General features: G+C 39.3%; 1 protein-coding gene across 2 annotated transcripts in view; it reads right to left on the bottom strand.

Moving 5' to 3' along the window:
* The window catches only part of NCBP1 (nuclear cap binding protein subunit 1), a 37,895-nt gene extending 11,089 nt beyond the window's left edge, over nt 1–26,806 (bottom strand). Inside the window, exons 1-15 of one of the 2 annotated variants that reach the window (XM_042913855.1) lie at nt 26,527–26,806; nt 19,856–19,944; nt 19,216–19,316; nt 17,226–17,382; nt 14,743–14,850; nt 14,290–14,411; nt 11,902–11,971; nt 11,227–11,442; nt 8,463–8,560; nt 7,708–7,771; nt 5,964–6,074; nt 5,142–5,206; nt 3,462–3,524; nt 3,153–3,227; nt 861–964 (exon numbers count right to left, since the gene is read on the bottom strand). In XM_042913855.1, the coding sequence (XP_042769789.1) occupies nt 861–964; nt 3,153–3,227; nt 3,462–3,524; nt 5,142–5,206; nt 5,964–6,074; nt 7,708–7,771; nt 8,463–8,560; nt 11,227–11,442; nt 11,902–11,971; nt 14,290–14,411; nt 14,743–14,850; nt 17,226–17,382; nt 19,216–19,316; nt 19,856–19,944; nt 26,527–26,560 (1,477 nt within the window). In that variant the 5' untranslated portion in view covers nt 26,561–26,806. Of the gene's footprint in view, nt 1–860; nt 965–3,152; nt 3,228–3,461; nt 3,525–5,141; nt 5,207–5,963; nt 6,075–7,707; nt 7,772–8,462; nt 8,561–11,226; nt 11,443–11,901; nt 11,972–14,289; nt 14,412–14,742; nt 14,851–17,225; nt 17,383–19,215; nt 19,317–19,855; nt 19,945–26,526 lie in introns of those variants that run through there. The other variant, XM_042913856.1, reaches the window with a different exon arrangement.
* Nucleotides 26,807–27,093: the final 287 nt, after the last annotated feature.

Genomic DNA, 27,093 nt, shown 5'->3' with positions numbered 1-27,093 from the left:
CTCGCCGTAAAACTGGTCTACTAAACACACTTGATTCTCAGAGATGTCTCGAGGACAAAGGGACATAATAACGTAGGAAATGTACTTAGCATTGGGACCAACGGAGTTTACTTCAAGGAAAACAGGGGTAGCGTGAGGTGTAGTGGAGAACCAGGGCACGCACAGAGGCGAGGGAGGGGAGGGAGTTCCAAGACGCAAAGAACTGCTTCCCAACGTGAGGTGGCAGGTGCGTGGAGGAGCCGCGTGCAGCGCCGTCTGGAAAGACTCCCGTGGAGCAACTACACACCTAACTCTCTGCAGGGACCACCAAGGTACGACGCCTTACCTTTGTTACGTGTTAAGCACAACACAGCACAGCAAATTCTAGGCCCTCTGATTCATAGCATAGTCTCAGACACGAGGTGACCAAAGAGTAAGAAAACCGTATTTAAGAATTTCCTTCTACAGGCCTCTTGCTGGTCGGAATGTATCCCGTGTGCACCTATGTTCCCACACCTGAACTGGTACCACAGGACAACCAAGTCAAATAATCTCCACCGCCAGGACATTTATTAAGTTTGGGCTTTAAATTCAACTTGCTGTACTTAGCAGCATATTTAAAATAAGGTCATGGATATAACATTATAAGCAATATTAAGAAAAAAGTTCACAAGTAATAACTAAGTAGGTCATGAATCTTCCAAAGGATGACAGGGCAAACAAAATACTGACTACTGTAGATCACCTTTCAAACAGACAAAAAAAAAAAAAAAAAAAACCCAAGAAAAGAAAAAGTTTACTTTCTCCACCTTAAATAATGGATTTCAGAAGTACTGGCATTAGTACTTTTCAAAGACAACGGGATTTACTTTATTACTTACTGCTACTTTCATCTCCATACTTGTAAATGCAGGTTGGGTTTGCAGGGCACAGAGCTGAGAAGGTAGGAGGAACAATATCTAATATACGCTGGTGGTAAGACAACCTACAATGCAAATGAGAGCCTCAGAAAATGCTGTTCGTTAGTTCCATTATTTATGGTAACATCCAACTTACCAGGAAAGTCCCATCTCCAACACCCTGGACTCAGCTTACAACCAAGAAGCCAAAGGGGAAAATAAGTCCTTAAAGCTTTTGTCACGACAGCATAACAAACCTCCGGTTTTCTTCAAAATTTACTGGTTTGCAATGAGGGGTGGGCCAGTGGGTCCACAAGCCTGGTGGCCAAGGATATGGAGTGGTACTGGGGTAAAGTGGGGCAGAGGACCTAGTCTCCATGATGAGGAGAGTGGTTACACTGTAGCAAATAAATATATATCAAGGCTAATGGGAGCCAAGTTTCCTATTGCCTGAAAGGGTGTTTAGAATCATGGCAGGGGCGCCTGTGTGGCTCAGTCGGTTAAGTGACTGACTCTTGATTTCGGCTCAGGTCATGATCTCACGGTTCATGGATTAGAGCCCCACAACAGGCTCGGTGCTGACAGGGCAGACCGTGCTTGGGATTCTCTCTCTCTGCCCCACTCCCACTCTCCTTAAAATAAATACACTTGAAAAAAAAATCCTGGCAAAAGGGAAGGCTAGAGAAAAGTGAGGAGCTGAGTTGGAATTGGAGAGATACATACACCTAAGTGGATATAAAAAGGTATGTATGTATGTGTGTGCGCATAAATGCATGTACTACCTTTGTCCATCCAGAATCAATGACATCCCAATAGTAACTAGCACATCAAGAGTCCAAATCTTGGTTCCTAAATACCATACTCCATTATTAAAGACTTGGGCTCTGTGAATAAATAGATGATTCCAGGGGAGGGGCAAGGAAACACATGAGCTTGGAACATCTTATGAAAAAAATAAGGAAATGCTTAATGAATGGAGGGAGATATTATGAGAGGAAAAAAAAGGACACCGGGGCCACAAGGGTCTCCCCCAATAAACAAATCAGGGACAATTTGGGCATCAAAATAATGACAGTAATAGACTGGAACTCACTGAATGAAATAGAAATCTATTAGTCTCTACTAATATATAAACACAGGAATAAATAAATGGGCAAAAAAGGACAAGCTCTTTCTTACAGGAGAATGCCAACTAACAAATGTGGGCAAAAACCTGGAAAAAGAATCATTACTGGGCAATCATCATAGTGGCGGCAGACAAAAGTAACAGTTGTCAGGAGAGGTTTGATGAAGAAGAGGATATGAGTATAATCTCAGATTATCACCCACAGATTATTAATTAGTTACAAAGAGAAAAACGGTGAATTTCAGGTGGAGAAGCCTGGGAGACACTGACATGACCAGGTGGTCAAGGTTAACATGTCAGCGGAGAGATTCATGTGCCTCCTGATGGGACGCGTGACGAAAAGCACCGACAGCACAGGTCCTGAGTGTGGGCAGGAGACACAGGAGGTGGGGGGGGGGGGGGGGGGGGGACAGTGCAGGGAACTCAAGAAAGAAAGGCCTAACTTCTTTACAACTGACAAGGGCATGGAAAACAAGAACGAACAACTGGTCAAGGGGAGAATGTGAAGAGAATGACAACTAAACGCTACCTGTGTGGTCCTGGATAGGACTGTGGACCAGAAAGAGAACAGACATATCAGGATGGCTGGCAAAATCTCAGCAGCGTCTTGGGGCTGGATGTCAGATTCCTGCACTAGAGCCAGCTTCCTGACTTGGAGGGTTGTGTGCCGGCCACCTGGGAGCGCATCTTTGTTTTGGGGGAAGATACAACGGACTGTTAAAGAACGATGCAACATCACATCTGCCGCTTGTTTTCAGAGAGTCCAGTGTAGTGGGTGGGTGTATACAGCAGGGAAAAGGAAGTGAACATTAGAACAAATGTGGTAAAGTGTTAACAACCAGGGAGTCTAGGGTACAGAGTTCTTTGCACTATTTTGGCAACTTTCCTGAAATGTGAAATTATTTCAAAGTACATGTGACAAAAAAAACAAAAAACAAAAGATTTATTGGCCTAATTCACGTGGAATCCAGATGACAAGTCTCCTTAAATTTTTTTAGCCTAAATCTTGACTAAAACTGAAAGGGAAGAGAGGAAGTACTTGGATTTAAAAAATGATATTCTGGACATACATCACACATGCACAGAAGAGAAAAAACCCCCAAAGAACTTAGGAGAACTAAGCTAAGCAGAAAACACAAAGAACTTACCTCATACATTTTTCTAGAACTTCTCTTACAAACTTTGGTTTGGGACTTTCAGGATCTTGAGTAAGACAATCTGACCTAAAGAGAAAAAAGCTAGTTTTATAACCTCTTACACATAATCTGCACTTATACCTAATGTGTACTTAGCTACAAGTTTCCTTGTACATAAGTTATTTATATATATGTAAATACCAAAAATGAACTAGATATTTCAGACTTTGAAGAAGACTGCTTTTGTGTTACAGCTTTAGATACTAAGTTTTATTATGGAAGACTGCAGAAAAAGGAAAGATAAAACATGCCACCACTTACCAATCTTCCCAGCTCCAACGGAACTGGAAGTTACTCAGATGATGGGAAAACCAATTAATAAACCTATAGAGAGGAGTGGGCAGCAGTGGGGAGACAGAAAGGATGAATGGTTGCAATCTGTAACAGAAACTTATGTAATGATTCAGACTAAAACCCTGTTTTATCGAGTTAGAAGCACATACTCAACCAAAGCTGTAAATTCTCCTGCCACTTACCTTTTTCTCTGTAAATCCTACCATTCGTCTTCTCCAAAAAATAAGTCCCGTATCTCAGTCTTTCTAAAAGTACTATCCTTTTTTAGTAACAGATACAATCTGAATGCCTGTTTTGTGTACACACACACACACGGCTGAGTTCTCTCAAGTAATGCATTATTTTCCCCATTTCATTAACAATGAAACAGAGCACCCCCCCAAAAAAAAGATCAAAGGAATTGCAGATAAAACATTTTATAAATGGCAGAGCCAAAGTATAGTCTCTCATCACCACACTATGCCCTTTTCACCACAAAATATACCATCTCTTTCCCCCTAAAAATACAAGTGATCTAACCAAACAGAAATCACTTTAGTATAATGCTGTGAAATTTGTTAAGTGCTCAACATATATTTGCTGAATAAATGACAAAACACAATTCCTAGCTTTATTAGACTGGGAGAAAAATCAGAAGACACTTTCTTAAAGCATGTCCTTCATGGATCTGTAATCCATGAAATTACAGATGAAATCTGTAACTTCAATCACTGAAATTACTCAAGATAATAGGTCTGACACAGAATAGTCCTTACTAATAACTTTCAGAAATGGAATCTGAACAATGACATGAGAGATCATGGAGGGGCTCTTGGATGGCACAGCTGGTTAAGCATTTGACTTCAGCTCAGGTCATGATCGCATGGTCCTTGAGTCTGAGCCCTGCATCAGGTGAGCTCAAGCCCTGCTTTGGGCTCCACACTCTCTCTCCCTCTCTCTCTGCCCCTTGCTCACTTGCGCTCTCAAAAAGTATTTTAAAAAAATCACTCCTTTGAAAAAGAAAAATAAAAAAGAAAGATTGTGGAAATTGGAGAAACGTTCAGTACCTGTCCCCATCTCATTTGGGGGACCAAAAGAGGTAAGAAAGAGTACCAGCTGATAAAGGTAGCACACAAGCCTCTCCAAAAAGGAGACAGTGGGCACGTAATTACCACACCTCTAAAAATCCAATATGATCTTTTGTATAAACTGAGTCTTCAAGCTGTAGTTATCTAGAAGCTAATTATTTTAAAAGCAGACAGTATTAACAAACAAAAATACATATATAACATATATTGATACATGATACACCGTATTAGATTCTGCTCCTGCATAGGAATTAGTTAGCATAAAGCCGATTTTAAAAGTTACATACCCAGTTACAGAAGAAAAAGTAGAGCTATACCAAAGCACCAAACAAATGAACAATGAATGAAATTAAAGAAAACCTCAGCATGGTCATTATTTCATATTGAAAGTTGGACTAGAAAATGTAATGTTACAACTATGAGTTTTATTATTATACAAAGGATTATCTTGAGGAGGCGAGAAAGAAAAATCAACTTAGAAACTCTTAAGAAGGCAAATGTTTTGCTGATCAAATTCTTGTATAAAGTACAGGGAGCAGAGCTGCTAACAATCAGTATAGAACTAAGGCAATTACTATACCTGTCTACACACGTAGTATTCATCGTGTCCAAACGCATGTATAACATTTCAGTAGCCTGTGCAAGCTGTGAATTCGAGGATAAGGAAAACTATTCCTCATCCTCCTTCAAAATAAGTTGTGATAAAAAAATAACATTTCTTAGAAGTCTGTATAATGACTGATAATATTGAGTATCTTTTTAATGTAATTGATTTTTTAAAAACTGCTCTAGAGTTATCAATGACGTACAATAAATCTGACCTATATACACCCAGGAAATAAAGACAGAGAATACTGACATCACCTCCAAAATTTCCCCATACTCCCCTATAGCCTCTTCTTCCCCTCTTCCCCCATGTTGCAAGCAAATATGGGTCAGCTATCACTGGATTACTTTTCTAGTAATTTTGTGTAAATGGAATCATATAGTATAAATTTTTGTTTGGTATCTCTTATTCAGCATAAATATTTTCTAATTTATTCAAACTGTTGCCTGCACCAAAAATTTGTTCCTTTTTATTACTGAGTTGTATTCCATTGTATAGATATGACATATTTGTATATACATTCATGTGCTGATATTTGAATTGTCTCATTTTAGGTTATTGCAAATAAAGTTTCAATGAATATTAACGCCCAAGTCTTTGTAGAGAAACGTGCTTCCATTTCCCTTAGGTAAATACCTAAGAGTGGAATGGCTGGATTGAGTGATACATGTATGCTTAATTTTTGAAGAAATGCCAAATTTTTCATGAAGTGATTTAAACCCACAGTAAGAAATATTTAATAATCTTTTAAAGCCAGGCCAAAGAGAGTAAGTTTACAAACCACAGAAAGGATACAACTTGGGGTAGCGAACCAGGCTGAAGCTTGCACAGCTCGATGAGCAGTGTGGTATACATCACATCAATGTGAGGGGGTGCCGGGAGCTGAAACAGCTCTGCAAAGATCACCTATAAAAGAATCATGAGTCAGAACTGAATTCCACAGGTATCTACGCACTTCTATCAGAAAGATCTCAACATTCTAAATGTAAACTCTAACTCCATGGCCTTTCTAATGAAAGAACAATTACTTTTTAATATTTAAAATAATGTTCTTTAAAACATGAAGAACTGTAATTGAATACTGTAATAAAAATTGTATCTCAATTAAATAAGAATATCCATGCAATTAACTCCAACTCTGGAAGTATTGGAGTTGATTTGTGCAGCACTCACAGATCCACCAGGGTCTCATTCTTGTAAGTAGTAAAAACCCTTATTAGACTCTGAGGATAGGAACAGAAGACAGTCAAGTCATTCCAGGCTGCTACATTGTAAAATTGGTGCTCAGGGGCGCCTGGGTGGCTCAGCTGGTTAAGCGTCTGACTTCGGCTCAGGTCATGATCTTGCAGTTTTTAAGTTCGAGCCCTGCGTCGGGCTCTGTGCTGACAGCTCGGAGCCTGGAGCCTGCTTCAGATTCTGTGTCTCCCTCTCTCTCTGCCCCTCCCCCACTCACACTGTTTCTCTCTCTCTCTCTCAAAAATAAACATTAAAATGAATAAAATAAAATAAAATAAAATCGGTGCCCAGAAATCTCTCTGGTAGCCCAAGATTTCTTTGCCATGACTGTTGCTCAGAAACTTGTTTCTGCCCTCCCTGTATAATTTGTGGACCACCTACCTAGAATTCTACAGCCTGGTCTGTGTTCTTTCTTCTCACCCCCATCTCCCATACTTCTATACTTCATTCTGATTATTTTTCAGATTTGAAATTTCAATTGACAGGTCAATGAGTCAAGTTCATAGCCTAACTTATTTATGTTTTGCATTTCAATTGACACATCAACGAGTCAAGTTCATAGCCTAAACATACTCTCAAGTTTTATAAAGATAGGACAGACGCAGTATTTTCAAGAAAGCACATCAGTATGAATAAAAAGTGTATCTTAAATAATACATCACATGAGTATTTTACATAAAGGAATAATGCAATGGACAGTCTGACTCATGTGTCAAGTGAAAACACTCTTTTTCAGAACATGAGTCTCTACGAGGTGTTCAACTTTACTACTATCGCCCTTCTGTATGACTTAATATGGGGTCAAAAGCATTATTTATTCTTCCTACTTCCAAAAACAATTGGCTCTTTTGTTTTCTAGGAATACACAAAATAATATACTTGTTAGAGGTCTGCTAGTAATAAGAGGCCAGATAGACATCAGTTAAGGATAGGTCATCTGCGTAAAGTAATACAATATTTTAAATTATTCAAGCCAATTATACATCTGGTAAGTGGACAATGTACTGACAGGACTGGAGGTAACAACATTATCTATGATAACTATCCATGAATAAAGACATACTATATAAATAATTTATCGGCAACTCAAAATTCCATTTGGCTACTGGTCTCAACCTCCTCTTTTCTCTTTACTAACATGGCTAACAGAACACCAAAACCAAAAGCATTTTCCTCACTCCTGTGTTAATTTTCAGGGTTTGATAAGTTGCAAGAAAAAAAAAAAAAGCCAAGACTCAATTACACTCTAAAATCAGCAGAAAGATTCAGAAACTTAGACACATGCTCCACGTGGAATGCATACCTCAACTATGTGGTAGTTCAAGGGGATCTTGTTCTTCCCCGGATAGCTCACCAGCTGTGCAGCACTATAAACAATGTAACTGAAGTTTAGTAAGTACACAAAGATACATAAAAAATCAAATAAGCAGTTGCAAAAGCAGTGTTCGGATACAAGGGAAAGAAATCTTTTCTGAAATGCTCCAGATTTCAGGTACTTCACTTAAATATAGCACAAATTGTTTAACTCCTTCAAAGAAAAAAGTATAACCAATAATACTAAGAAATCATATTAGGATCTACTACAAAATTTCTGAGCAGATCGCTCCCAAAACACTATCTTCCTTTCCATCTTACAATCTAAACCAAAACTTTCCAAGGCTTAAGGAAATACTAAAACAAAACTTCCAAAGCCTGATATCTAAGTGCTAGAAAACTATTAATATTCATTTATTCCCATGACATTCACACCAAAACCAGTTGGTCATTCATGTTAATTTGTCCATAGCCTTTGGCAAACACCCACACAAAAAAGCCAACATCATGTGCACATCACTATAAAGCACTATAGAACCTTAAAGCATCTGGACAACGACTATTTGAGTGTGAAGGGCCTTGAGAAAGCAAAGAAGTCTTCTCAGAGATTGGTTTTATTTTTTAAAAGGACAGAGCATCAGAAAGAGGAAGATTTTCTTACACTCTTTATATACATTTTGCTCTTACCAAATCAAACTTGCTACTTTTTCTCCACTCTAAAAGTTACCATGAAAACAATCTTACCAAGTCTTCCTTTCCTTCCAGTGGGACTTAATGATGCAGTGAAGATTCTCTTCTATTACAAATCTTTCAACTGAATGGCTCCCTGGCATTACAGGACCCTGAGAAGAAAAGCAAATGTATATATACTGCAAGCTAGAAAAAGATACTTACTTTCATTTATCCAACAAATATTCCAGAGGTTATTATGTTCCACACACTATACTGGGTGCTGAGGATTTTAAAAGTTCAGAAGTGTGAAAACTATTTCAGCAAATCTCACTGTCATGTTCACTACAAGACAATGAGTATCAGCTGCAGCGTTTCTTCTAGCACCCGACACCAGGCTACCATCACCCATCTCAAGCCAAAGAATCTGTATTATTAGCTCCATACAGTTTGACTTTTTAAAAAAATGTTTCAATGTTTATTTTTGAGAGAGAGAGAGAGAGAGAGAGAGAGAGAGAAGTGGGAGAGGGGCAGAGAGAGAGAGGGAGACACAGAATCCAAAGCAGGCTCCAGGCTCAGAACTGTCAGCACAGAGCCCGATGTGGGGCTTGAACCCATGACCCAAACTGAAGTCAGACACTTAACCAACTGAGCCACCCAGGTGCCTCTATAGTTTGACTTTTTAAACCATGAGTGGATTAACTTCCATAATAAATATGGAGAGGAAATATTCTATTTCAAACTGTATAGACATAAAAGGTATACATGCATAGAAAAACAAACATACTACATTGTTCAAAAAAATGGTTAGAAAACTACCTGCATGATATTTGTTTAAAGTATATGCATAGCAAACAGGTTCAAAGAATTTATTTACTTACTATTTACTATTGTAGACTCTTAATGACCTTTACTTTAATCTCTATTAATTTTTAATTTTTTAAAATAAACATTTTTTTTCAAAGGCCAGGACAAAACAAAATCCTCATCTTGAGGGGAAAAAATATTTTATAGGTATATGCTCTTCTGGCAAAGGAAAATGGGCATATAAGGGAGGCAATACCAATTAAGTATAAACGTTAAGGAAGTGTACTTATAAATTAAGTATAAATACAGAGGCACAATCAATTAAAAAAAAACAAATTTTGGGGCACCTGGGTGGCTCAGTCAGTTGAGCTCTTGACTCTTGATTTTGGCTCAGGTCATGATCCCAGGGTCATGGGATTGAGCCCTGCATCAGGCTCCATCCCCACTGAGCATGGAGGCTGCTGAAGATTCTCTCTTCTCTCCTCCCTCCCTCCCTCCCTCTCTCTCTCTCTCTCTCTCTCTCTCCCCCCTCTCTCTCTCTCTCTCCCCCCTCTCTCTCTCTCTCTCTCTCCCCCACTGCCCCTCTGCCCCCACTGGCACACACACTCTCTCTTAAACGAAAATTACAAAAACAAAAAAAGGAAAAAAGAAAAACAAATTTTGAGGTCCTGTTGTAGTTCTCCTTGCATGAACAAATGCCTAATCACAAACATTCCAGCCATCTTAAAGGTAAATTAGATTTCAATCACATAATGTTGACTAAAAGCATTTCGCTATATATGAAATATACCAAAGTGGGTAGCAAGCTGATAATTTTGTATATGAAACTGATTATCTGACGATTTTCTACTCGGAGATAGATTACACGTATACTAAATTTTCACTGGTCAGAAGCAATTTATCAGACAGAAAAGAGAGGACAGGAGAAAGAGAGCTGAAGTTTGACCTCAGGTGGTAATACTGGTTTTTATGCCTGTGGCTCTCAAATGGGGGCAATTTTGCCTTCAGGGGTCACCTGGCAATCTCTGGAGATTGTTGTGGTTGTCACACCTGACATTTGCCCTCTAGATGCTGCTGGTGGAGGTCAGGGGTGCTGCTAATCATCCTCCAGATCACAGGACAGCCCCGCACCAGAAAAAATTCTCCAGTCCCAAATGTCAATTGTGCCAAGGCTGACAAATCCTGCTCTCTGTTAACTAGAATGTACTAAGCAACGGTATGGTACTTTAGCCAAAACCAACCCAGTGATCACCGTGCTTGCTGTTTAGCTATTAAAGCAGTCACCCAAATATATAAAATAAAGGATAGTTAAAATGTAAATTTTGATACCAAAGGTCCATATCAAAATTATACATTCCTTAACTGTTAAAGTGTAATGGCTGCTAATTTGACTTCATAATAAAGAATATGTATATTTAAAAACTATAGTCAGCTTATACTAAACTTTAGGGTTTTCAAATTAAAAATATTTTATAATATTTTTGAAAAAACAATTACATAATATGAATAGTAAGACAAGCTGTGAGGGTTAGAGTGAGATGGATAATCTCAAAAACTGGGGATTTTTCTTGAAAAACAGCCTTATTAAGAATAATAGCTAATATTACTGAGCACTCATGTGTCACAATCTGTCCTATGCATTTTACTTGTTAGTAATTTACTCCTCATTAAAACTTTATTAGAGCATACCATTATTATTCCATTAGGAAACTAAGAGAGGAAACTGACTCACCCACGACCACACAGCTGGGATCTGACTACAACAGGACTAAAACTCAAACGAGTCTGGCGGGTGAACCCACACTCACATGCGCACTGCACTCTCACACTATTTACAAGTGCTAAGGAGAAGTGCTTGCACATGCAGAGAAACCATTCACTAAGTTAAGCCATTAACTTCACTCCTGTTGGTCCTCTCAGATAACGAACCACTTGAGATTAACATGTATCACAGGCATGATTCAAACAGGATTAAACCACAAGTACAATGCAACACGGGCCCTTTGACAGGAACTCTCGGGTGGTAACGCACCTCGGGGTCATCCGTGTAATCAAACATTCTGAAGATGACCCTTGGCATCGGGTACACCGAATCTTCCGTGTGAGGCGGTGGTGTGAAAGGAGGCAGGTTGTGCTGCAGGGCTTCACACAGGATGCTGTCAAAGGCAAGATAAGGTCTTAGGATGTGCCGCTCCTGCCAACGATCCTTTTTCAATTTCTGAATCTGGGCCCACAGGCAATCTAAATACTAAAGACAGATTAATTTTTAATAATTAATATATATATTTGGAGGTCATAGGAAAAAACATTTTGACTAGAATAAACCAAAAGTCAGTACCTTCTAAAATACAGGATACAAAAGTAAGCTAGCTTGCAGTTAAATATAGTACAAAGAACAGTGCTTTTTGTCTTTAATTACTTTATAAAGCCTACCTACTTGAGGTTGTTACCACTTACACTTTCAATAAAAATATCATTTAAATAAAAAAGATCTCAACTCTATGATATCTGGAATCCCACAGAAGATGAAATGCTTCGATTATATTCTAACACTTTTTAAAAATCCACTATATGCCTAGGGCTATGAGGAGCTGGACCTGGATAGGAAGTGTGGAAAAGTAGCTAAGGTATGTAAGTGGAATGATCCGGAATATGTCACTCCAGAGCTGACCGTGCTTGCGTCATGAGAGAGCGCAAATCAATTTACCTCTTCTTGCGGATGCGGTTTCTCAGCAGTCCATACTTGTAACATGGGCACATGAGTCTTCTGGCGTCTTCTAAAGACAAAAATGAAAAATGTACACTTAGGTTTTTAGCAACACGAAAAGATTTCACCTGTTTTGTAATTAATAAAATGCAAATTAAAGCAGTAAAATAACACTTTTACCTATCAGATTAGCAGATATGAAAAATTCTGATAATGTAATTAAATTGTCAAAATGTGGGCAGATTGAACTTTCAGACCTTGCTGGCAGAGGGACTAACTGATACAATCTTTTTAGAGGAGATACAAAAGAGTATAATCTCTTTGGAAGGCAATTTGACTAAATCTACCAAAATTAAAATTGTTAAGGCACTGTAACCCAGCAAAGCCAGTTCTAAGAATTCACCCCCTCCCACAAATATATTCGTACATGTACACACAGACATATATATGGATATTCACTGAAACATTTATAATAGCAAAAGACTGGAAATAACCTAAATGTCTACCAATAAGGGACCAAAAAACTTATGGTACATTAAAAGAGTGGAATATTATACAGCTGTTAAAAAGAAGGACATAGAGCTATACACTTTTATGCAACAAATCCAAGTTATATCAGGTGGAATAAAAAAAAAGTTGAAAACAGTGTGTGTAGACTGGACTACTATTTGTATAAAAAAGGGGAAGGACATGCACTCAAACGCTAGGATATTCATATTCTTTCATTTTTATTCTTTTGCAAACACCTATATTTTATTTATTTATTTTAAAAATTTTATTGTTTTGAAAAGTAATCTCTATACCCAATGTGGGGCTTGAACTTACAACCTCAAGATCAAGAGTTGCAGGCTCTACTGACTGAGCCAGCCAAGTGTCCCAGCAAACATCTACATTAAAAAGAAAGCCACTACAACTTTCAAAAATATAAAAACATTTAAAAAATTTATCACTTAAAAGTAGGTTAATATAGGGGTGCCTGGGTGGCTCAGTCGGTTGAGTGACCGACTTCGGCTCAGGTCATGATCTCACAGTTTGTGAGTTCGAGCCCCGCATCGGGCTCTGTGCTGACAGGTCAGAGCCTGGAGCCTTCTTCTGATTCTGTGTCTCCCTCTCTCTCTGTCCCTCCCCTGCTCATGCTCTGTCTCTGTCTCAGAAAAAAAAAAAATAAATAAAATAAATAAATTAATTAATTAATTAAAAAAAAAAAGTAGGTTAATATAACGACAAAGCATATTTTTATCTTTACGTTTATTTTAGTTTTTTTGTAACTGTCAATTACCTATTAATAGATAGAAAATGAAACTTAAAATTATTCTGGGGCGCCTGGGTAGCTCAGTCGGTTGGGTGTCCGGCTCGGCTCAGGTCATGACCTCATGGTGAGTTCGAGAACCATGTCACACTCTGTGCTGACAGCTCAGAGCCCGGAGCTTGCTTCGGATTCTGTGTCTCCCTCTCTCTGCCCCACTCCTGCTCACGTCTCTTCCTCTCTCTCAAAAGTAAATGAATGTGACAAAAAATTAAAAAAACCAAAAGCCAAAAGCCAAAATTATTCTGAAAAAACTTAAGGGGACACAAAACCGTTATCACACTGCTGGGTAATTAAGCCTAAATTTATGAACAACGCCTATTGTTAGTATTATACCTAATAAGACAAAGTTTTTACATCCACTTGGAAGATGTGGGTAATAGGAGGATATGAGGCCTTTTTTTTTTTTTTAAGTTTGAGAGAGGGAGTAGGGGAGGGGCAAGGGGGGGGCGGAGAGGGGGAGAGAGAAAGAGAATGAATCCCAAGTTGGCTCCATGCTGTCAGAGTGCAGCCCAATGAAGGGCTTGAACTCATGAACTGTGAGTTGGATGCCTAACTGACTGAACCACCCAGGGGCCCAAGAACGAGACTTTTAACTGAAATGTATCCTATTTCTCAAGAAATGTGGGCTGGGTGAAAGTTAAGAGCCACTGTTTTAAGGATTTGGTATAGGATTAACTTACATGAAATAAATACATTGTATGTGCTAATAAGCCTCTCAGATATTGTGATTCAGCAGGTCTGAACGTTAGGTTGGAGCACATTTAAGTATCATGGGTGATTCTAACGCACACTAAGTTTTGAGAACCACTAATGTTAAGATATTTTATGCCTTTGCCAACATACACAAAAGCAGCTTAAAAGGAGCTATGTTACCAAACCCCTTGCACCAGCAAAGTAAGAAAACGTATTTGTTTATTCTGAGGTCTCAGTAAATTACAACAGTAAGGGAATGAGATTACTTAGAGACAGCCATAGGGAACTCTACAGGTTATCTTTTGAGAAATGGAACTGACATGGTTATTACTAACAGATAAAATATAACACATCACATCAGTAAGAACTATAAGAGGTGCTCTTACTTAAGATAGCTTTCAGTGTTGGCAAAGATGCGGTCCATCTCTGCGTCTTTCTTTTCATACAACTCCTTTCCAACCCAGGGCAAAGAGGACAGAAATGCATACACATACCAATCCCGCCGCACCTGAAGAATTTTTAAAAAGGCAAACTTAAAATATGTGCTGGTTAATATTCATTCTTATTGTACTCATTTTGAATGAAATCTTATAGAGGCTATTTAATAGGGCTTAGGTAAGACACCTGGCTCAATCAGAGCATTTCTGTGTTAGTTTTATTAGACACAGTCATTTAAATTAACATACAGATGTCATGAGAACCAATCACTATGGCAGTTGACTTAACTTCTAGATATTAAGAATGTGTGATAACCTACCGGTATCTTTTAGTTTTTATTACTAAAGGGTTACCAGTAAAAAATTCTTAGTACTATACAGACAAGATTCAGGTTTTCTTACCTGAGGTACATCTTCTTCCTGAGTTACACTTACAAAATTTTCAAACATAGCAACCATGGATGGGGCAGCAATGACGTGACAATTCACAAGATCAGATAAAAAACGGACCTGTTAGGGAAAACAATTTCTATTAAATCTAAATGTAATATAATCACAAAATAAGCAATCTTGTGATGATTGAAACCACATGTCTGAAAAGCTAAACCTCAAGGTCAAATATAGCCTGCTGTCCTTTTTTCGTGTGCACAGCCTGGAACTAAGAATAGTTTTTCATTATTTAAATGCTTGAAAAAAAATCTAAAAGAATATTTTATGATTCATGCAACTTCTATGAAATTAAATTTCAGTGTCCACAAATAAACTTGAATGGAACACAGTACTCTCATATATGAGGTCTATGGCTGCTTTTGTGGCAAAAACATTATGGACAGGAATGTGCATTTATAGGTTTCCACTCCATGCTACACTAAGAACCTAGACTGTAATATAGCTACCTCAACTTATAATCTTTTCTGTTCTCTGTGAAAAAATTTTCACTGGACTATAGAAATGAAAATTTCTAAACAGATATTTGTTGGGTGTCCTTTGAGTGCCACTGCTAAGCGCTCTTAAAGTCCCTGTCGTGTGGGAGCTCACAGTCTAGTGGGACGAGCATAATGTCAATCCGAAGGCACAACTCCTATACTAAAAGGTAAATAAAAAGTGCTCTAGGAACAGTGATGGGGGGGGGGGGGGAGGGGAAAGCATCATAGAAGGGGTAACATTTAGGCTTGGCCGTAATGGATGATTGAAGTATACCTCAAGTGGAGAGCAACAAGAGTATTCTAGGCAGAAGGGTTCAAAAAGATGTATTCAGTGATCTGCAAGTAATTGTGATATAGCTGGAGGGTGTATGGGAGGCAAGGATAGAGAAACAGATTGGGGCAACCAGAAAAGGTCAGGCTATGGAGTCTGGACTTAATCTCACAGCCTGATTGGTGTCTACCTTTTTTGGTAGTGTACACTCAGTTAAAGAACTTGATCACATGCTTCCAACATAACTATATGTAATATAAATATTACACGTGACATATATAATATATACTGGCCCACTGTCAATCTATGTATTACATATTATTAAAGCTTATTAATTCCATTTCCATTTAAGATAAATATTTACTTTTCCTAACCCAATGAACCATATTGTGCACAGGTGTTTAAGACCTTCCACTGTGGAGAATGGGAAGGAACTGAGGTTTGTAATCCATAACCAGCATAAGCAGGGAGAGTTACAGAAAGACCACTCTGGTGACCCTGAAGATACAGTGAAAAAGGTAGAGAATCTAACTTCAAAAGGATCAGTTAAGAGGCTGTTTTAAGACATGAAGAGGAAGAGGGTGCCTGGCTGGCTCAGTTGGTAAGGCATGAGACTTTGGATCTTAGAATCATGAGCTCAAGCCCTGCACTGGGCATAGAGCTGACTTAAAAAAAAAAAAAAAGAAAAAAAAATGGTATGAGAAGGAAGGCGTGAACTATGCCAGATGCCCTACAGATAAAGGAAAAGGGACAGATGAGACAAAAATTTAGGAGGCAGAAATGATGGGACTTGGGGGCTGCTTACAGGATGAGGGGGCAAAGGGAAGACCAAGATTAATGCTCATCCCTAGATGCATTATGCAGTAGACAGCAGACACTGTGCGTGGGCTGAAAACAGAATGATGCATTAATTTAGGCACTTCCAGGCAAGATACCTCAGGGCTATCCAGGTAGTATTTGGAACATGAAGCCAGAGCTCAAAAGAAAGGCTGAAGCAGGACATACAGATCACCAACTTGTCAGGAAGAGGGTGGTGTCACCAAAATAAACATGGTTTACAAAGCTATAAAAGAGAATGAGAATGCTTTAAGAGGTGTGTTTAAAGAAAAGTGAAGGGGTGCCTGGGTGGCTCAGTCGGTTAAGCATCCAACTTCAGCTCAGGTCATGATCTTACGGTCCGTGAGTTCGAGCCCCGCATCGGGCTCTGTGCTGACAGCTCAGAGCCTGGAGCCTGTTTCAGATTCTGTGTCTCCCTCTCTCTCTGACCCTCCCCTGTTCATACTCTGTCTCTGTCTCAAAAATAAATAAACGTTAAAAAAAAAAAAAAAGTGAAATGAGGACAGAATCCCGAGAAACACAAAATGTAAAGCATAAAGGAAGATGACCCAGTAGAAGGAGACAGAGGTATAGACAGTAGGTGGTGGCAGAAGGTGGTGCAGAAACCCAGACAAGAAAGGAGCGTAAAGCAGCACGAGCTTACAGGAATGTCAACCAGGATTCAGAGTGAAAAGAAGTCACCCGACTTGGTAACGAGCTCTATGGTACCTTTAGTGAGAATGGTTTCACAAGAGCAGCTACTGTGGTGAGCAGGAACTGTATTTCAGGAGAAAGGATAAATTCCTTGCTTGTAGCTCACCTCCTCCCTCCATCCCAACACTAAGTCGTAATATACTAAAAAAGTAACTTACCAGATATACAGCTTCATTGTAATTGTTTGCTTTCAATGATTCTTTAAGTTGACGAATCATAGCTTCTACAAACTCTCCACCGAAGTTGTAATTCCTGGCATTCAGCAGTCCAACTAATGTTGTATAAATTGTCAGCTTCTCAGGTAACAGACGTGCACTGATTTGAGAATCCAGTACAACAAGAAAACCCCAAAACGACAGCATTATGTTACGGTGCTTAATTCCACATTATGCAAATTTTTTATCATTTTATTAACTTTGAGCTGTGTTTTTAAAACTACTTCAGAAAAGGCATAAATATTGAGAGGAGTTGCAGACATGATGCCTGCAATTTTTCATTTCAACTCTGGTTTGTTAATCCAAGATGTAAGAAAGTAAAACATTTTAATTATAAACTTACCAAACTAATATAAATGTAACTAATGCTAGACCAGTTTATCTTCCAATGTATTTAGTGGACTCTAAAAGCAATCCTACAGAAAATGTTTCCATGGTAAAACATCTGGTGAATGCTGGGCGAAGCAAGTTTCTTTAACGCAGAATCATTAAGGGGGAGATGAAACACTCACTATTTCTAAACTTAGCTAACCAAATGTCACAGGACCAAAATTCTACTTCCAGAAACACTATTCTAGTTGCTTAGAAAATATTCAGAACTAACACCACTTTCAGCTATGTTCCTGTCAGTTAAACTGCTGAATGTCAACATGGTACTTGGACACAGTAAAATTTCTTTACAACCCAGATTGCTTACTCCAAGCGTGCTAATTTTCATTACAGTTATTTGAAAAGCAAGGAAGAGGATTATAGTAAAAAACCTTTGGAGAAAGCAAATGTTGCTTCCTAATTTAGGTAGCCTTTAAAATTATCTCAAAAAAGAAAAGCAAACAGGAAGGAGCTCATGATCAAATTCTCATACACAGTTTGTGTTTTCCCAACGCGCCTAGCAGAGTGTAAGGGACAATTTAGATTAAAAAAAAAACAAAAAACAAAAAACAAAAAACACTTGCACTGATAGTAACCTTCCTCGCCACCCCCAAAACCATGGTTTCCATCACAGTTTAAACATAAATCTACTCCATTCTAAAAAATGCTTCCAAAACAGAAGGCACTTTAATTTGTCTTAGTCATTTCTTAGTCTAAGGACAGGTCTTCCTGAATATAAACTGGATTTCTTTTAAAAACTATAACCCAAATTATTTGTACTTTGTGAGGTTAAAATGAAATCCACTGGTAACTTTGATTTGCGTGTACATTTTTAAATTTCAAAAATGAGCTGTAGCATTATTTAATTAGAATATTTGAAATAGTAACTTACAAGTCACCTTCATATGTGAAATTTTAAAATACCTCATGATTTATAACTTCATGTACAGTACAAAGACCCCTTTTATCCAAAAGTCATAACTACTTCTTTGCAGAGCATATAATTCATAGTGATCAAGGTCCATCTGAGAGATGAGAAAGTCTGGATTAATTCCATCACTGGGAGAGACTGTTTCATGATTCTATATAACACTTTTCCCATTTTAATTTACTCACAGATTAAATAATATTTGTTCTAGCAAACCTAAGTCGAAGAAAGAGTATGTCCATTAATAGCTTCAAAACTTCTCCAGTCTTCTGAAAAGGACTATCACTCAAGTGACCAGTTCCCAAATTTGTTTAGTACTACCACTTTAATATATAAATCAAACTCTATATGTTGTATATATTTAAGTGTACATGCTTAAAAGAAAATCTCTGAATGTGAAAACAGTCAACTCAAATGATAATAAGGTTCCAAGAAACAAAATGTTAAGGAAAATGCTCAATTTGGTCCTTTTTATCGCTAAGGTTCACCAAAGGTCATTCCATTTGTATAAGTTTCCCATTAGAAGGAAAGCTAATGAAATACATGGAATATAAACACATCTTCTGAACACTCCCAAAGCATTTAAGAGTAGATAATACATTATCACCTGGACTCACAAATCTTTTGCATACATACACTGTACAAAGAAGCCTTAAGATCTTGCTCTTGTAGTTAGGAAGATCAGCTTCTAAAACACCTGCCAAGCCTTCTAGGTTGCTCTCCAGAGAGCAGGCACTCTGTAGAGGACAGCATATTAAATATCTGTTAAATACTCGGCAATTAGTTAAAATTTTCTGAGTGATCATAATAAAAGTTAAAGTCTTATCTGTAAAAGGCACTATGACAGGTTTACTATAAATCAATTGGGGTAGTTACTGTTCTTAGAAATCCATAAAAAGAGAATGAATGAAAATTTAAAAGCAAGCAGTCTAAGGTAGCAGAATTAGAAATGTGAGGACATTATCGGTTCTCTTTTATCTCTGTAACTGATTCACTTAACATATGCCTCTCAGCAAATTACCTCAAGTAACCAGGACTTGTTTGGTTCTTCATTTATAAATTGAAAGGATTTTTCCTTAAGGTCTCTTCCAAGATTGATAGTCTATGAAAATTACATTGAACTATCAATTATCTGTACCCCAAGGGTTTTAATATATTTACTTTGGGATATAGATTGCCTAAAACTAAGATCACCAAGTTTCAGCTGCAGAAATCAGTCGAACAAAGTCAACTACAACCATAAGCCCCTCACAGTCTGTGCCTATGTTGCACATACCTTTTCTCCTACTTTGCATATTAAAGATTCCAAATGATCTTCAGTTTCATTTGCATCAGAGGTCTTTCTCCTTTTGTGAGGCTGTCCCCCTGTTTCAACAATGTAAAAAAATTAACATGACGTGATGAGTCCAGTATCACAAATTTAATTTAACTTTTTTAATGCTCTAATCTCTCTCCTGCCAGAAACCCTACTTTTTACACACAGGACAAGATCTTAACTGACCCACCACTTTTCAGACTGGGCTAGAACCACCAAAGACCTCCATACCCAGGGACACTATAATAACTGCAAGAGGCATTAGTTATGTTCACTTTTGTGTGAACAGTGCCCCATGGAGCTGTGCAATGCAGCAGCCCTGTGCACTTCTGTGATAGGCAGGAGCAGTGCCTACAACATCCTAACCACCATTAGTTAGAATACTCTCTGGACCACTCAGGTACTGCTACTCCCATTCTTTAAACTGAACTGTTCACTGATTTTCAGTTGCTTGGTCCTAAAGCCTCTTAGTGCCAGTAGTACTCATTATTCTAATAATGAAAACCAGGTTAAAAAAGGAAAATGTCAAAACATAGGAAAGGGAGCATAAGACATTAGGATTCCTCACTAGTTTTACAAGTGTTTGAGCTTTCAACTCTGTAATTAATAATAGCTTTGGTTCTGTAGAACATGTAGCATTAGGGTATAGTCCCAAATAATGGGAATTACAATCAGCAGACACATACTCAAAGAAAAGTCCTGAGCACTGTATCAAATAACTGGTGGGGGAAAGTATATGTTTTATGATTTCCTACTTTTAACTACTGTTCTATTATGTTCAAAAACTGGTTATCATTCACAGAATCTTTAAAAAAAAAAAAAATCTACCACATTGAAATCGTTACCAATCATCTAGGTGTCCTTTTGGTTGCTGAAGAATTCAGGCTGAACAAACTACAAATCAATCTTAGGCATTGGACTATTTTTCAGACTGTTACTGTTAAACATCTCTTACCATTTTGCTTAAAACCTTAATATGCATACCTTGTATCCTTTTGTGGAATAATCTACGGCTTAAAAGTTTGAAGTGAATAGTGTTAAATACAGAACATGTTGTTGTTGGTAAACACAACGTTGGCCAGTCTCCCAACGTAATTCAATTTTGACTTCCACCAATTAGATTATCAGGGCAGCATGTGGACAAGGAAGCAATGGTCTGTAACAGTGCTGGGGATCTGCATTAATAATGGAAATCTGGATATAGGGTTACCAGGAGTAAGTTAAATATAACTTCAATCTTCTCCAGACTTGTAGAGCCAAAACTGAGCCATTTTTACAGAACTCATAATCACTTACTTGCCATTGTAACATCTGGCTTGAAATATATAGTGATTGTCATAAAACACAGTACCTGACTATTCTAAGCTTGGTGTTAAAAGTCTCTCCAATGACTGAAATGATCTTCAGGCGCCACCTGAACTCAAGGTGCACAAAACCAATCTATTACTATCCAGATAGGACCTGATGGAAATATTATAAAAGGCCACAGGGTAAAGCACTATGTGCTTTGACCCCCCGACTTCTTAGTTATCATTATGATCTGGCTTAAATAACAAATGAACATAGTTTTGAGAGGATAATGCCATAAAAAAAAAGTAACACGCATGCAATGTGACAGCTGAGATATCCAGAGATATCTGCTCATGTAAAGTGGACATGTGTGATACAGTGGAATCAGTGACCTCGATTCTCAAGTATGCATAGGATCTATAAAGCTTCCACCACCAACTTTCACAAAAAGGTCTTCTGTTTCCAGGATTTATTCACTGAAAAAACTGAATTTTCAATGCAATGTTTATATAAGCTGTCAGCCAGGATGCTAAAATAGCCTTCTTCTAGAGCAGTGGTTCTTAATTGGGTGAGATTTTGTCCCCGCTAGGGGCCACGTGGAAATCTCTGGAGACATTTTTAGTTGTCACAACTGGGGGAGTGCTACTGGCATCCAGTGGGTAGAAGCCAGGGATTCTGCTAAACATATTACATTGCACAGGACAACTCCCAACAACAAAGAATAATCCAGCCTGAAACGTCAATAGTGCTGATGTTGAGCAACTCTGTTCTAGAAAGCAGAATATACTAATGGCCGTTCTTCAGAACCAGATTTCTGGTAAGGTTGGGAAAATGCAGATGCTAAAAAATTAGCCAAATAAGAGCAGTTTTTTTGGTTTTTATGATTGTTTTTTAAAACTTTTAACTACTGTTCGCTTCCTTCTAGCCCATCTACTCTGCCAACCCTTTATCTCACATCCCACCTTCCACATCCTCCCTAAATTAACTATCCAGCTAGCTCATTCCCAAATTAATTTGGAATCATACCCCCGTCTTTAAAGCAACATTCCCAGACCCTCTGGTAATGTAGAAAAGGAGAAAATAATGCTGTAGGGAGAGAAGGCAGGATTTCTGAAGACAAACTAGAAAATACAAGTACATAGTCCTCCCTGAACTGCAACTCCTATTTTCTCTCTTCCCATTTTGACTATATCAAAGGACAAGTTTTGTTTAGAGAATGGGAAGAGGCAGAACATATTAAGAAGATATGCCCCACTCTCACCTGAGATATGTGAGGATATGAAGGTGGGGGGTGGTAAAACTATAGACACATCTGAACTCACGGACAGTACCAGGATATTGAACTCAGAGGATAACCTGGGTACACAGAATAAAGCACCCTCATTAAGGATAAAATTTGAGGAATTAACTGAATGTTCTCATATACCCCCAAGAAAACATATCCATGGTAGCTCCCAAAGCAAGAATAGAGTTTATATTAAGTGTAACTATGTAGAAGTTTTACAATATAGATTCAAGTTACATATTGCCACTTCACTCTGACAGTCTTGGCTAGTATAGAAGAAAGACGCAGATCTTTATTAAAACCCATTTGAGGGGCGCCTGGGTGGTGGTTCAGTCAGTAAAGCATCCGACTTCAGCTTAGGTTATGATCTCAGGGATCCTGAGTTTGAGCCCTGCATTGGGCCCTGTGCTGACAGCTCAGAGCCTAGAGCCCATTTCAGATTCTGCGTCTCCCTTTCTCTCTGCCCCTCCCAGGCTCACGCTCTGTCTCTCTCCTTCAGAAAAAATAAACACACATTAAAAAAAAATAAAATTAAAAAAAAACAAAACCCATTTGACAGGATCTTCATACACCGGTAATTTTTTTCCCTGTAAGGTGATCCTAACTTTATAAGGATACACTGTACTACATCTTGTATCTTTACTTACTATAAAAACCACAAGCAGGAAAACAAAGACCTACCTGTAAAAGAGAAAGCAAAGTAGCAAAACCAACAAGGTAAAAGGGAAAAAAGTAGAGTACCTTGATCTTGCAGCTTTAAAGCAGAGGTGATCACCAGACTGTATACAAACTACACTCTTCCTTGGAGTAACAAATCCCTTCACTTTTAATTATATTTTTTTTCTGTAGTGAAGTTAAAAAAGCAGTCACGGTCTAAAAGACAAGGACCTAATTCTAAGTGGCTGAAAAGGGAGTTAATATGGGTTTTTGGCAAAGATTATGGATAATATAAATACTTTCTTAGAATAACAAAATAAACAATGTACTCAACAGCTATTGTATGCATATCCTGTAATAACTGCAAAGCTCCAGAGACATTCTTGGAGATTCTAAGAAATGAGTTAGATTTAGCAGTGGACCAGTATCCACACACACTAATTTCCCATTTAGGACTTCCCTTTCCTTCTTTATAAACTGAACTCCAGCTGAACTTCACTGGTATAGTCTCCTAACTTGTTTCCCTGGATCCTGGACACTCCAGCCTCAACAAAGAGATACAATTTTAAAACTGCCCTTTATGAGCTGATCCTCTGCTACCTCTTATCTTAGCTCCTACAACTCCCCCTCAGCCCCTCCTCACTCCTCCAACTCTGCTCCAGCACCACTGGCCTCCTTGCTTTCTGTGAACATGACAGGAATGGTCCAGCCTTAAGTCCTCTGCACTCATGGTTCCCCATACAGCCATCTGGTTTGCTCCCTTACTTCCTGCAAGTCTTCAGATCAGATGCCATTCTCAGTGAGGCCTTACCTGATCAACCTACATAAACAGCAACTCCACCTCAACAACAGTCTCTACCCCCTTTTCCTGCTTTTACTTTTCTCTGTAGCACTTCACACCATTTGACACATTCTATTTTATTTGAGTGTGTTCTGTCTGGAAAATGAGGCTTCATCTTCATGTTGTCCACTACTGCATGCCAGTAGTTAGGACAGTGCTTGGCACTGGTAATTTTTGTTGAATAAACGATCGTATCTCGTCAAGCACATGGAAAGTCATGGCAGGCAGTGACTGATAAGAGCTGACAACAATCCAGAAATGCTGATATATCTACTTAATCAGGACTATTATAATTCAGCCTATTTTAAAATAGTCTCAAACATTTAGGCATCTACTATTTCAGATCTTTAAAAAAAATCAGTAGAAGCTTAACTAAAAAATTCAGATCACTGTTTAGGGTAAACCCTAGTTGATCATTACCCAAGTTGTGGCAATTCATAAAAGTTTCAGATTCGGTATAGTATCCAAGAGGAACTATGAACTGCCCCTACTACTAAATTATTCACCAGAATAAAGTTTAATTAACTCATGTTACTTCTTTCTATTATTTATTCTAAGGTTCCTGCTTCAAGACCCGAACGGACCATGATTTACTGGCCATCTGGTATTAAAAGAAACTAACTCCCAAGAAAAGTTTGCTACCATCACAATAACAAAAGCAAAAGTTGTTTTTGTACATATTCACATTCAATTCTCCAGGTTGCCCTCTGGAAACATTTTCTCTCCCTTTAAGGTGCCCTAGAAGCGAGAAGAGTGGAGAAAAGAAAGTATGAGAAAAGCAAAGAAAGAGGGAAGAACTTTAAAAGACTTGAAAGTTCCCTGAATCCCAAGCGATCATTTCAAGCATTAGTTTTTGATTAATCGAATTCCAAGCATAGGGAAGCTGTATTTTCTGTGCCCAGTATGTATGTTATGCAATAAGCCTCATGTATTAAACAACGACAAAAAAATCTAGGCACGCAGCGGAGTAATACCTGTGTCCTGATGACAGCCCCGGACTTGCTTTCACTGGCGTCAAGCCACTGCAGGCTGTGTCTCCGTGTTTATTATACTAAAGCTCTGGACCCTTAGGTGTCAGATAAGGCCGGATTAGAATATCCTCTCAAGCTATTCTCTAGCAGAAATCTGATGTTTCGTTGTTAAAACTCAAAACATGAGGCGCGTCTGGATGGCTCAAATAATCGTCTGACTTCGCTCAGGTCATGATCTCAAGGCTCCTGAGTTTGAGCCCCAAGTCAGGCTCTGTACTGATGGCTCGGAGCCTGGAGCCTGCTTCTGATTCTGTGTCTCATTCTCTCTCTGCCCCTCCCCCGCTCGTGCAAAAAAAAAAAAAAAACCACATTAAAAAACTTTTTTTCAAATGAAACTAAACACATGTGATTCTGCTCATATTCCTAAAAGTCCCAAGATTCAAGGTGAGGAAAATGTTAGTGAAAAAAATTAATTAAAAATTTTCTTCCATATTTTTTCTTACATCGTTGACACCTGCGAAAGGTTATCACCTCTTAAGCCTTAACCGATGATAAATAAGTAAATATCATCATGAGATATGTCACATGTATTACTTCATTTAACCCTCACAAACTGAGAAGAGGTATGTAATATACTTCTATATTACAGACTAAGGTTTACAGAAGCGATAAAACCTGGGCAAGATCATGAAGTAATGATAGGGTCTAGCTTTGAACTTAAATCCTCTGATTTGGCCTCTTAACCAATACACCACACACTTTTTAAATAGCGCTACACTGTAATATAATAGAATTACTTAGTTTCTTTCCTGGTGGATGTGTGTTCTCCGCTGATTTCTGTAAGGTATAAGCACCTTTTTCCTGTTTTTAACTAGCAAAATTATCCTTGGTTTTTATGGTGGCAATATCATGATCCCTAGGAGCGCAACGATCCAAATGTAATAGAGAACCCCTGATCTACACCTCTAAGAGCTCTCCAGTGTGTTTTCCAGTACTCCTCTTTGACGAGGGAAATGCGCTGCGCTTGCAGTCAGTTCAAAATCTAATGTAACAACGTGCATCTGTTTATTAGTGACCTCGTGAGTATAGATAAGACACAGATTTCTTTTCCTGCAGTTTGAAAGAAGGCAGACCAACGCATGACCGGTACAGCAGAGCTCAGACTGCAATTCGTCAGATCTTCCACTCACCGCTTTGTTCTTTCCCTTCTGAGGGCCCTTTACAGGTGCAGTTTGAGGGTCAAAACGAGCCACTGAGACTAGTGGTCCCTGTCACTGTGCGTAAGAGACGGCCGCACAGACCCAGGTATACTTCCCTACTGGACGGTTCTAAGGACCAAATCCTGAAGAGTCCTTAGAGACTAGAGAGATCCACCAGGCCGACGACTAAAGGATTTGGGGTGGGGGGAAGCGAGGGCTTTCCAGAAGTCGCCTGGCCACACTCCCGGTGTGCCACCCTCCTTCACTCCGTGGCTCCCCGAACGCTCCCGGGGTGGGGTGGGGGAGGGCTTCCCATCCCTTCCCTCGAGCCCCCGGGACCTCGGCTCCCGCCTGGGCGCGGCCTCGGCGGCAGGGCCGATGGCACTCACCGTCGTTCTCGTCGCTGTGCCGCCGCCGGGACATGCCGCACGCCGGAGCGCTGCCTAACCGAGAAGCCGGGAGGGAAGAGCGGCAGGAACTGTCCGACCGCCGGCCGGTGCGAGGACAGCAAGGAGGCGCGCGCAGTGTCCGGCGCGCAGGCGCACTCGCTCGAGACGGGTCCCGGAAGCGCAGGCAGGAGAGGTGCGGAGTGGGCCTGACGGGCTCAGGTGCGAGAGAGCCGGTGTCTGGGAGCTCACTAGGCCGAGGGCGTCCGGTCTACACGCAACCGCCCCCTCGGGCTTCCTCCGCCTCTCGGCGGCTTCCTTCTCCCGCCTTTCGCTTTAAGTCCTTCCGGGGCCACGCGGAAAGCACCGCCTCTTTAGCCAGCCTGAGGCCGCCGGCCGCAAGCCAAGCCTAGCGGCGGCCGGTCCACAAAACACCCTGGAATCCCCGCCTTAACTTCAGACCCTCCCTGGGGCCTCGCAGAGTCTTCCCGGCGGCCCTTTCGCTAACAGCCTCGAAGACTTCCGGGGCGAGGGCAGGTCTCCAGTGTGCCTTCCTTCGTAAACTCCAGG

The sequence above is a fragment of the Panthera leo genome, chromosome D4, assembly GCF_018350215.1.
Source record: "Panthera leo isolate Ple1 chromosome D4, P.leo_Ple1_pat1.1, whole genome shotgun sequence".
In the NCBI taxonomy this organism is placed as follows: domain Eukaryota; kingdom Metazoa; phylum Chordata; class Mammalia; order Carnivora; family Felidae; genus Panthera; species Panthera leo.
The sequence above is the reverse complement of the archived record's forward strand: the minus strand, read 5'-3'. Positions and strand labels throughout refer to the sequence as shown.